Genomic DNA, 12956 nt, shown 5'->3' on the forward strand with positions numbered 1-12956 from the left:
CAGAGTTACCTAATACAGAGGTGCATACTTCAGTATTCACTATGGAAAAGGATCTTGGTGATTGTAGTGATGACTTGCAATGAACTGAAAAGCTTGAGCATGTACATATTAAGAAAGAGGATGTGCTGGAGCTTTTAGAAGGCATCAAATTGGATAAGTCACCGGGACCGGGTGAGATGTACCCCAGCCTACTGTGGGAGGAAAGGGATGAGATTGCTGAGCCTCTGGTGATGATATTTGCATCATCAATGGGGACAGGAGAGGTTCCGGAGGATTGGAGGGTTGCAGATGTTGTTCCCTTATTTAAGAAAGGGAATGCAGATAGCCCAGGAAATTATAGACCAGTGAGTCTTACTTCAGTGGTTGGTAAGTTGATGGAGAAGATCCTGAGAGGCAGGATTTATGAACGTTTGGAGAGGTATAGTATGATTAGGAATAGTCAGCATGGCTAAACTCAGGTTGGAGGAGCAACACCTCATATACCGTCTAGGTAGTCTCCAGCCCCTTGGTATGAACATTGAATTCTCCAACTTCCGGTAATTCCCTCTCCCTCCCTTCCCCCATCCCAGTTTCACTCTGTCCCCTCCCCCAGTTGCCTACCTCCTCCCTCATGGTTCCACCTCCTTCTACTACCCATTGTGCTTTCCCCTATTCTTTCTTCACCTTTCCTGCCTATCACCTCCCTGCTTCCCCTCCCCCACCCCTTTATCTTTCCCCTTACTGGTTTTTCACCTGGAACCTACCAGCCTTCTCCTTCCCACCCTCTCCCCACCTTCTTTATAGGGCCTCTGCCTCCTCCCTCTTCAGTCCTGATGAAGGGTTCCGGCCCAAAACGTTGACTGATCGTTTCCACGGATGCTGCCCGGCCTGCTGAGTTCCTCCAGCGTATTGTGAGTGTTGCTTTGACCCCAGCATCTGCAGAGTATTTTGTGTTCATGGCTTTGTCAAGGGTGGGTCGTGCCTTACGAGCCTGATTGAATTTTTTGAGGATGTGACTAAACACATTGATGAAGGAAGAGCAGTAGATGTAGTGTATATGGATTTCAGCAAGGCATTTGATAAGGTACCCCATGCAAGGCTTATTGAGAAAGTAAGGAGGCATGGGATCCAAGGGAACATTGCTTTATGGATCCAGAACTGGCTTGCCCACAGAAGGCAAAGAGTGGTTGTAGACGGGTCATATTCTGCATGGAGGACGGTGACCAGAGGTGTGCCTCGGGGATCTGTTCTGGGACCCTTACTCTCCGTAATTTTTATAAATAACCTGGATGAGGAAGTGGAGGGATGGGTTAGTAAGTTTGCTAATGCCACAAAGGTTGGAGGTGTTGTGAATAGTGTGGAAGGCTGTCAGAGGTTACAGTAGGACATTGATAGGATGCAAAACTGGGCTGAGAAGTGGCAAACAGAGTTCAACCCAGATAATTGTGAAGTAGTTCATTTTGGTAGGTCAAATATGATGGCAGAATATAGTATTAATTAAGACTCTTGGCAGTGTGGAGGATCAAAGAGATCTTGGGGTCTGAGTCCATAGGACACTCAAAGCTGCTGTGCAAGTTGACTCTGTAGTTAAGAAGGCATACGGTGTATTGGCCTTCATCAATCGTGGAATTGAATTTAGGAGCCGAGAGGTAATGTTGCAGCTATATAGGACCCTGGTCAGACCTCACTTGGAGTACTGTGCTCAGTTCTGGTCACCTCACTACAGGAAGGATGTGGAAAACATAAAAAGGGTGCAGAGGAGATTTACAAGGATGTTGCCTGGATCAGGGAGCATGCCTTATGAAACCAGGTTGAATGAACTCAGCCTTTTCTCCTTGGAGCGATGGAGGATGAGAGGTGATCTGATAGAGGTGTATAAGATGATGTGAGGCATTGATTGTGTGGATAGTCAGAGGCTTTTCTCCAGGGCTGAAATGGCTGCCACAAGAGGGCACAGGTTTAAGGTGCTGGGGAGTAGGTACAGAGGAGATGTCAGGGGTAAGTTGTTTTTTTTTTTACGCAGAGAGTGGTGAGTGCGTGGAATGGGCTGCCAGCAACGATGGTGGAGGCGGATACGATATGGTCTTTTAAGAAACTTTTGGGTAGGTACGTGGAGCTTAGAAAAATAGAGGGCTATGGGTAACTCTAGTCATTTCTAAGGTAGGGAAATGTTTGGCACAACTTGGTGGGCTGAAGGGCCTGTATTGTGCTGTAGGTTTTCTATGTTTCTATTCCATCATCTAAACTGTTCACATACAGCATAAAAAAGAGCGGTGCAAACACCAACACCTGAGGAATACCTCTAGTCACGGACAACCAACCAGAAAAGGATCCTTTTATTCCCACTCTCTGCCTTCTACCAGTCAGCCAATGCTCTAACCATGCCAGTAACATTCCTGTAATACCATGAGCTCTTACTTTGTCAAAGGTCTTGTGATATTCTGAATATACAATATCCACTGCATCCCCTGTATCTATCTTACTTGTAATTTCCTCAAAGAATTCCAGCAAGTTCATCAGGCAAGATTTTCCCTTAAGGAAACCATGCTGACTTTGTACTATCTTGCCCTGTGTCACCAAGTACTCGATAACCTCCTTTGTGCCCTTAGGTCTTTCAGCTTTTTGAGCACCTTCTCCTTTGTAATAAGTAGTAGCTGCACTCACTTCTCTTCCCTCACTCCATTCAACACTGCTAGCGTCTTCCACAGTGAAGACTGATGAAATTTCATCTGTCACCTCGTCTCCCCTTATTATTTCTCCGGCCTCATTTTCTAGTGGTCCTAAATCCACTCTTATCTCTCTTACTTTTTTTTACATACTTACTATTCACTTTGATATTGTTTCCTAGTTTGCTTTCATAGTTCATCTTTTCCCTCCTAATGATTCTTTTAGTTAGTCTCTGTAGATTTTTAAAAGCTTCCCAATCCTCTATCTTCCCACTAATTTTTGTTTTGTTACATGCCCTCTCTTTTGCTTTGACTTCCCTTATCAACAGTACAGTTGTACTATTATGTCATTTCAGTATTTCTTTGTTTTTGGAATACATCTATCCTGTACCTTCCTCATTTTTCCCAGAAACTCAAGCAATTGCTGCGGTGCTGTCATCCCTGCCAGTATCTACTTCCAATTTACTTTGGCCACCTCCTCTCTCATACCATTGTAATTTCTTTTACTCCACTGAAATACTGTTATGTCAGACTTTACTTTCTCCCTACTAAATCTCAAGTTGAACTCAATCATATTGTGATCACTGGCTCCTAAGGGTTCCTTTATCTTAAGCTCCCTAATTGCCCTCGGTTCATTACATAACACCCAATCCAGTACAGCTGATCCCCTAATAGGTTCAATGACAAATGCCACCTCATAGGCATTCAACAACCTCACTCTCTTGAGATCCATTACCAACCTGATTTTCCCAACCAAGCTGCAGGTTAAAATCTCCCATGACTATCATAACATTGCCCTTTTGACATGTCTTTTCTATTTCCCATAGTAATCTGTACTCCACATACCAGCTACTGTTGGGAGGCCTGTATACAACTGTCATCAGGGTCCTTTTACCCTTGCAGTTTCTTAACTCCACCCACAGGGCTGTATTTGCTGCCCTTTTTGATTCTGCATCTCTAATGCACTGATACTCACCCTGTTAGCTGCAATTTTGTCCCATCATTTGCCTGCCCTTCCTGACAGTCTGACTGGACACTGACTTTGTTTTTATTACCATCTGTCCTACCCTGAATCCCTTTACTCCAGTTCCTACCCTCCCTGACAAATTTAAACCCTCCCAACAGCCGTAACAAACCTGCCCACAAGAATATTGGCTCCCCGAAGGGTTCATGTGCAATCTGTCACTTTTACCTCTCCCAGAAGAGATCCCAATGATCCAAGAACCTGAAGCCCTACCCCCTGCACCAGCGTGTCAGCCACACATTTATCTGCCAAATCGTCCTGTTTCTCCTCTCACTGGCATAAGGCACAGGTAGCAATCCAGAAATTACTGCCCTGGAGGTCCTGCTTCTCAGCTTTCTGCTTAGTTCTTTAAATTCTCTCTTCAGGACCTCTTTTATTTTCCTTCCTATGTAATTGGTACCAATATGTACGAAGACATCTGGCTGTTCTCCCTCCCCTGTGGATGCGATCTAAGGCAACCCTGACCCTGGCATCTGGGAGGCAACATATCATCTGAGTGTCCCGTTCACGTCCACAGAATCTCCTGTCTGTTCCTCTGACTGTTGAATCCCCTATCACTACCTGTCCCCTCTTCTCTCCCTTTCCCTTCTGCACTACAGACCCATGTTCAGTGCCAGTAACCCTGTCTCCATGGCATTCCTCTGGGAGGCCATCTCCCACAACAGTATTCAAAACAGTATACTTATTATTGAGGGAAATGGCCACAGGGATGTTCTGCGCTAACTGACTATTCATGTTTCCATTTCTCCTGACAGTCACCCAGCTACTCGCCTCCTGAAGCTTAGGGGTGACCACTTCCCTATAACTCTGATTGATTACCTCCTCACTCTCCTGTATAAGTCAAAGGTCATCCAGCTGCTGCTCCAGATCCCTAACACAATCTTCAAGGAGCTACAGCCGGATACACCTCACGTAGATATAGTTCCCTGGGAGACTCTGAGTTCACTAAAGGTTGAAGAGGTTGGGAATTTATTCAACGGAAATTGGGAGAATGAGAAATGGTCTCACAGTGGAGTATAGAAAGGACGTTGCCAGGACTTGAGAACCTGTGTTACAGGGAAAGATTGAACAGGTTAGGACTTTATTCCCTGGAGCATTGGAGAATGAAAGATTTGATAAGAAAATGTCTGAAACAACAGGCTCAATCCCATCATCTGTTTTTTGGAGTCTTCCATTGACCACAATAATAGCTCATCCAGTCCCAGGAGAGCTTCAAACACAGCATAGAAATTACACAACTACTAAATAAATTCCCACATAAAGTCAACATGTTCAAAACTAGAGAGCCAAAAATGAACAATTGTGACAATTGCCAATGGCCATTGCTGTCCAGGGACAGGCGTGCTTTTCCTTGTTCCCCCTAGAACAACATCTGGTGAAATGTCAAGCGAGGTTTACCAAACCATCATTTCGTAAAAGTTTGAAATCAGAAATCAGAATCCAAATGAGATATCTTCATCTTCTCTACACACTTTACACATTTCCCAGGTCTGCAGTCAACTAGTGCTCAACGTGACTCATACACCAGCATGCAGGTATGTGTCCAAACTCTAAAATGTACTCAGGTGATTATCTAACCAAACTGTGGCAAAACCATGGCTACATAACAGTATAGCAAACCACATTACTGAGCAGACATTTATTCTTTGGGTTTGTCACATCAAGTAAGCCAAAGTTGAAATTTTAAAAAATTATTAGAACTATTAGAAATCAAATAAAGACCTGGTTGGTAGATGGAGAGAAGCAAGTACATTTAAGATAGATTGGAATAATTTGACTTACTAGTAGTGTTTTCCATTCAGGAGAACTATACCATTGTCATATTGTCATTTGGAATAGAACCACAACAATTAAAACCCCAGGTAATATCTGTAGAGCAATAGCAAGCCCCAGAACATGCAACAGTACAGCACAGAAACATGCACTTTGGTCCACGAGGTCTGTTTGACCATTGCCAAATTAAACTAATCCCAACTGACAACATAATCCGTATCACTCTACTCCCTTTAAGTTCATGTATATATCTCTTAAACATCTCTATCGTATCTGCTTCCAGCCCTAGTAGGGTTTTCCTGGGAGCACCACTCTCCTGTGGTAAAAAACAACTTGCCCCACACATCTCCTTTAAAGTTGTCCTCACAGTAAGGTAAGCCCCCTTGAATCTGACATTGGGACAGAGACTCTTGACTGTCTATCTATGCATCGCATAATTTCATAAAGTTCTATCATGTCTCTTCTTAGTCTCTGACGTTGCAGAGAAAACAGTCCAAGTTTGTCCAACATCTGCTAATACTCTCCAACCAGACCGTGTCCCAGTAAAACTCCTCTGCACCCTCTCCAAAGTCTCCACACCTTTTCTGTAAAAGGTGACTAGAAATGCACACAATACACCAAGGGGCCTAAATAGTTTTATAAAGCTGCAACATGATTTCCTGAATCTTATACTTAATGCCCTGTTTGATGAAGGCATGCAGGCCATATGCTTAGTTTTAACTACCCTATCTACCTGAGTCACCCTCACATATCATGTGGCCAAATACAGCACCTCTGCTCATCATCAGGGTTACCACTCACTGCCAGCTGCACGTTCCTCTAACACTCTCAATTGGGCAGCCTCCTCAACAATGCTTTTCATCTCCTGGTCCATTATGAAGGTGGTCAGTGACATGAGTAGCAACTCAGGGCTGAATAGCCCTCAACCAGAGAGTGCACATGACAAACATCCACAAACTTTGCTTTTAATTTTGTGAAAGGTATTTGCATTTACGTGGAATCTTCCACAATCACAAAAAAGTTTTTTAATTTAGAAATATGGCCACTATTATAATGCAAGAAACAGGATCGAGAAGGAGATCTAAAACAGTAACCTTTTGAGTGATAGGAGGGATAAATATGGACCAACATACCAAAGTTAACTACACAACTCTTCCAACTAATGGTCATGGCATCATTATGTCCATCTAAGAGGCAAGTGGTTTAACATTTCACTGAAAGTCAAGCTTCTCTAACTAGAATCTCAGGAATACATCTTAAAAATAACCAAAGCAAGATCTCATTTGTGGTTAGTTTAACCATAGTACAGCAAAATCAATTCACAATCTACACATTTCATTTCCTGGAGATCTGATCTTTCCTAACAAACTGAGATGGACAATCTGGAAGGCATATAACACCATCTGCAAAGGTACCTGACGACAATCACAAAACCTCCACATCAGGAATTCAGCGTTGACCATTTTCTAGAAAATGCAGCATCACTCTTCTGCTGTGATGGGAGGTGATGGGTGACATAGCATGGAGAACAGGGACAGGGTGGGATCAGACCCCACACCTGAGGCGTCAGGGCAGGGGCAGTATCAGCTCTTTCCTGCAGAGATTCTGCATGTGCGTGCATGCATGCATAAGTAAAAGAATGGCCTGTACCAATCTTCCCTTGAAGTTTGAGGGTAGATGATTTGGTGGTACATCTCTCCTATTACAATGATTTTTGAGAGTGATTTGCAGCAGGTGGGCTGGAGTCCTTGCTGAGTTGGAGGCTGACCCCTGCCACTGGCACTGCCCTCCAGTGTTCGCTCAGTAGAAGAAAAGCTGGATTACGGCCACCTGCGGCTGCACTAGATGATCAGGCTGTTCTTGCCAACATCATCCTATGCACCATCAATCTACAGGACATGACTCTCAGAATTGGGCCACATTATATATTTTCTGCATGACTGTATGTTTACTGCTATCTTATATGTGCTGTGCTGTGTATGACTGTTGGTACTGTGTTTTGCAGCATGGCCCCAGAGGAACACTGTTTTGTTTGGCTGTATTCATAGATATTCATGATGTGTGGTTGAATGACAATACTTTAGCAATTGCCATAGAGTTCTCAGTACACCTGGAAATAATCAACAAGTGTGGTGGTGGTGGTGGGGAGGGGTGCGGGGTTAAACATTTGAAAGGAATCAGCAGATCAAGCAGCATCTATGGGGACAAAGTAACAATCGGCGTTTCAGGATGAGACTCTTCACCAGGTCTGATTGGGTGGACAGAAGGGGGAAGAGGGGTGAATAAAGAAGGAAACAGAGGCTGGTAGATGATAGATGGAACCCGATGAGTGAGGGATATGGAGCCAGGCGGGGAAGATGAGGGCAGCTGCACTCCGTCCATACGAACTTCTTAAATTTCCAGATACACGTCACTTCATGTCCCGTCTGCTTCCTCACAGCCCTGTCTGTCCTCAGCCTTCTTGACAGCCAGAGGGAGACCAACCACAAACCAGAAGAACAACATCTCACATTCTACTTGTCTACAAACACCTGGTATGAACACAATTTCCCACACCCATCAGTGATAAGAATTCTATGACACAGCAATAGGTCCTTCAGCCCAACTGGCCCATACTGACCAAGATTCCCATCTATGCTAATCCCATTTGCCTGCATTTGGTCCATATCCCTCTAAACTAGGTGTTCCCAAACTCAGGTCCACAGACCCCTCAGTTAATGGTACAGGTTCATGGTATAAAAAGGTTGGGAACCTCTGCTCTAAACCTTTCCCATCCATGTACCTGGCTAAGTATCTTTTAAGTGTTACTACTGTACCTGCCTTTGACAGCTCATTCTACACCTGCTGGGCAAAAATAAGTTACCCCTCAGGTTCCATTATATTTCTCCCCACTCACCTTAAACCTATGCCCTCTAGCTTTTGATTCCTGAACCGTGAGAAAAAAGACTGTGAGCACTGACTCTATCCATGTCCCTCACAAGTCCACCCTCACTTCTCTCCCTTTTGTTCACTGTTTACTTGCCTTCCATCCTGGTCACCAAGACTCATTACCTTCCTCCATCTTGTTCCATCTGTGCATCTTCCCCTTCATGTGATTCCACCTATCACCTCTGCCTCATCCCTCCTCCTCTCTCAATTCTAAATACTGACTATCCTCCCCCAATACTCCCGTCTCTCTCCTCTCTTTCTCTCTCTCACGGTCTCAATTCTATCCTCCCCAATATTCCCCTCTGCCTCATCCCCCTCCTCTCAATTTTATATACTGGCTACCCTCGCCCAATACTTCACTCTCCTCTCAATTCTATGTAGAGACTATCCTCTCCCAATACTCCCCTCTGCTTCGCCCCCACTCTCAATTCTATATACTGACTACCCTCACCCAATACTCCCCTCCAACTCAACCCCTCTCCCCTCTCAATTCTATATATGCTTATCCTTCCCCAATACTCTGTCTCACCCTCTCCCCTCTCAATTCTGTATACTATCCTCCCCAACACTCCCCTCGGCCTCACATCCCACCCCTCTCAATTCTGTATACTAGCTATTCTCCCCCAATATTACCTTGTCTCCCCCCCTCCACTTCAATTCTATATATTGGTCATCCACCTCCAATATTCTCATTCCTGATAGAGTCTCAGCCAAAAAACACCAACCACCCCCTTTGTCTCCATAAAGTTACTTGGCTGACTGAGTTCTTGGGGAATTTGTGCTTGTGCTGCAGGTTCCAGAACTGGCAATTTCTCACATGGACAGACACCAGGGTTAATTCTCCCTGGGAATGGCCTCAGGGGCATGCTTTACCTGAGCATCTGTCAGCTCCTCTGTAGCCAAACGTGTCTTCTCTGCTGAATGCTCCTGTTCAGAATTCTCCACAGGAACACCATTTTTCCTTTTCCCTTTCTTCTTCTTTTCTGTTGGTGTTGGGCCTTGTTCTTTGCTGCAAGAAAGTACACTTCTTGAAAAACTTGTGGTCAACTTATTTCAGTTTTACTTTCCACTCTCAATCATAGAACAGATGGCAATTGATCTCAAAGTTGGGAGGAATGTGAAAATCAAAGATATCGTCAAGGCATTGGTGGGCTGGGAGCTAAGGTATATCAACAAGGAAAATAAATGTACTGTATTGTGTAGAATAGATAGAGCTCAACACTGTCAGTACTGATACTGTCCATTAGAGATTCAACAACCCCATGGGTGGATGTACTGTGTAGAGTGTTCAGAGCTCGGGTGGATGTACTGGGTAGAGTGGACAGAGCTCGGGTGGATGTACTGGGTAGAGTGGGCAGAGCTCGGGTGGATGTACTGGGTAGAGTGGGCAGAGCTCGGGTGGATGTACTGGGTAGAGTGGGCAGAGCTCGGATGGATGTACTGGGTAGAGTGGGCAGAGCTCCGGTGGATGTACTGGGTAGAGTGGGCAGAGCTCGGGTGGATGTACTGTGTAGAGTGTTCAGAGCTCGGGTGGATGTACTGGGTAGAGTGTTCAGAGCTCGGGTGGATGTACTGGGTAGAGTGGACAGAGCTCGGGTAGATGTACTGGGTAGAGTGGGCAGAGCTCGGGTGGATGTACTGGGTAGGGTGGACAGAGCTCGGGTGGATGTACTGGGTAGGGTGGACAGAGCTCGGATGGATGTACTGGGTAGAGTGGACAGAGCTCGGGTAGATGTACTGGGTAGAGTGGGCAGAGCTCGGGTGGATGTACTGGGTAGGGTGGACAGAGCTCGGATGGATGTACTGGGTAGAGTGGGCAGAGCTCCGGTGGATGTACTGGGTAGAGTGGGCAGAGCTCGGGTGGATGTACTGTGTAGAGTGTTCAGAGCTCGGGTGGATGTACTGGGTAGAGTGTTCAGAGCTCGGGTGGATGTACTGGGTAGAGTGGACAGAGCTCGGGTGGATGTACTGGGTAGGGTGGACAGAGCTCGGGTGGATGTAGTGGGTAGGGTGGACAGAGCTCGGATGGATGTACTGGGTAGAGTGGGCAGAGCTCCGGTGGATGTACTGGGTAGAGTGGGCAGAGCTCGGGTGGATGTACTGTGTAGAGTGTTCAGAGCTCGGGTGGATGTACTGGGTAGAATGGACAGAGCTCGGGTGGATGTAGTGGGTAGAGTGGACAGAGCTCGGGTGGATGTACTGGGTAGAGTGGACAGAGCTCGGGTGGATGTACTGTGTAGAGTGGACAGAGCTGCTCGGGCGGATGTACTGGGTAGAGTGGACAGAGCTCGGGTGGATGTAGTGGGTAGAGTGGACAGAGCTCGGGTGGATGTACTGGGTAGAGTGGACAGAGCTCGGGTGGATGTACTGTGTACAGTGGACAGAGCTCGGGTGGATGTACTGTGTAGAGTGGACAGAGCTGCTCGGGCGGATGTACTGAGTAGAGTGGACAGAGCTCGGGTGGATGTACTGGGTTGAGTGGACAGAGCTCGGGCGGATGTACTGGGTAGAGTGGACAGAGCTCGGGTGGATGTACTGTGTACAGTGGACAGAGCTCGGGTGGATGTACTGTGTAGAGTGGACAGAGCTGCTCGGGCGGATGTACTGGGTAGAGTGGACAGAGCTCGGGTGGATGTACTGGGTCAAGTGGACAGAGCTCGGGCGGATGTACTGGGTTGAGTGGACAGAGCTCAGGCGGATGTAATGTGTAGCGTGGACAGAACTCGACATTGTCAATACTGATACCGTCAGTCAGAGATGTTACCCATTTCAACAACCACAGAGGTGGTAGGATGCTGGAATTATCGGCAAAAGCATCATCTTATTCTCTTATAAAAGTACTGGTATTCCAATGCATGACAGCTTTTAGTGTTAGAATAAAAAGTTATTCACAATCAGGAGCTAACACAAAATACCAAATAAGCCACCACCAGCAAACTCCAACCCTAACTGTCTAATCTACAGAAAAGGTCATGCAGGTAGTATATTAAATAAAAAGTAGAAGCTGATTTTTTTTTAGTTGTATGGTTTACTAGCACTATCAGTGTTTACAATTTAGCAGCTCAGTGAGTCATTGGCAAATGGTTACCATAACTGTAAACTGCTAGAAGTCTTTAAGAAATAATTTGAAAGGTGTTTACACTTCTGGAGGAGACTAGATCTACAGTCCATAGATATAAGATAGTCACTAATAATCACAATAGGAAATGCCAGAAAATGACTTCATCTACAGAGCAATGATGATGTGGAAGTTGAATCATATGGAGTGGTTAAGGTCAATAGCACAGATAGGTTTAAGAGGAAGTTCGACATAAATAGGAGACTGAAATGGACAGCAGGAGATGGTGGTAGCACAAGATGGATTGAGGTGTGAAGTGGTGGTGTGGAACAGAAACAATGACACGGAGTAGGAGTCCTGGCCCCTTAGACTAGTTCTACGAGTCAATATGACTCAAGCTGTTCTGTCCCAGCTGTCAACTCCTCCCTTCTGTGTTATTCCCATGTAGAACTCATTGCAAGTGTAATTCTGCTTGAGTCTCAGGATACAAAAACAATTTCAACTTGTCTCGTTTCTATATACATTATATGGTTATATACATGTATACAGTTAAATGACAATGAACTTGACTTGATCTTAGGAATTAGGTCAGTAATTGCTACTGGACTGTTTGCAAAGGAGCAGCTGAGATGAATAGCTTCTTTCTGCATGTAATTACATCACTTCAACACTTGGTTCTCAGGGCTTCCCGGAATGCTGGCACCAGAACATGTGGCGACACTTCCGGGCTTCCCCCAGCACACTCTCGAGTGTGTTGGTTGTTAACACAAGTGATACACTTCACTGTAGGTTTCGATGAAGATCCGGTAAATAATTCTGAATCATCCATGGAAAATGCCCTTTAAACAAAATACCCATGAAGACAAGGCAGTTAGAAAGACAGTACACAATAAGGCAGAAAGTGATGCTTTGAGAAAGCATTACAAGTTTTAATTAAGTGCATCAAATTAACTGGTAAGAGATGAAAAATAGGTGAACCTCAGTAGTAAAGTGTACAAAAACTGCTTCGACAGCCATAACACAAGATTTATATCTCACCAGTGCACTGACCTGGCAAGCACTAGTGAATATAGCAGGTTGTGGTCAGTGTCATATAAGTCTGAGCTAATGCTTTTAAAATGCATAGATTTTTTTTAAATTACAAGGATAATGTTAATGATTGGAAGCTTTTAGAACTTTAGTAAATGCAATATTTTCTGAGTGGTTTTGTTCTAAGTGCGTTATTTACAGTGCCTTGCAAAAATATTCAGCCCCCAACCCTTAGTTCACATAAATGAGTACTACAACTAGGGATTTTGATTAATTTAACTGAGAATTTTTATGGAAAATTGTAAATCATGAAAAACTAAGATATCAAGAACTGAAAAGTCAGCAGTTTAAAAGCATTCATTCCCCTTTGCTCAGTACTTAGTTGAACCACTTCCTGCAGCTATTACAGCCAGTAGTCTTGGTTAAGTCTCTATTAGCTTTACACAAAGTGATGGAGCAAGATTTGCCCACTGCTCAAGCTGCACCAGGTTAGTAGCAG

At 44.9% G+C, this 12956-nt stretch overlaps 1 protein-coding gene across 4 annotated transcripts in view; it reads right to left on the bottom strand.

The window, feature by feature from the left end:
• chd6 (chromodomain helicase DNA binding protein 6) overlaps positions 1-12956 on the bottom strand; it is a 370255-nt gene that overhangs the window by 148188 nt on the left and 209111 nt on the right. For all 4 annotated transcript variants that reach the window (XM_063040969.1, XM_063040970.1, XM_063040967.1 and 1 more), the window contains one exon: positions 9244-9379. In XM_063040969.1, the coding sequence (XP_062897039.1) occupies positions 9244-9379 (136 nt within the window). The remainder of the gene's footprint in view (positions 1-9243; positions 9380-12956) is intronic.

This window comes from Mobula hypostoma, chromosome 2 (genome assembly GCF_963921235.1).
Source record: "Mobula hypostoma chromosome 2, sMobHyp1.1, whole genome shotgun sequence".
NCBI lineage: Eukaryota > Metazoa > Chordata > Chondrichthyes > Myliobatiformes > Myliobatidae > Mobula > Mobula hypostoma.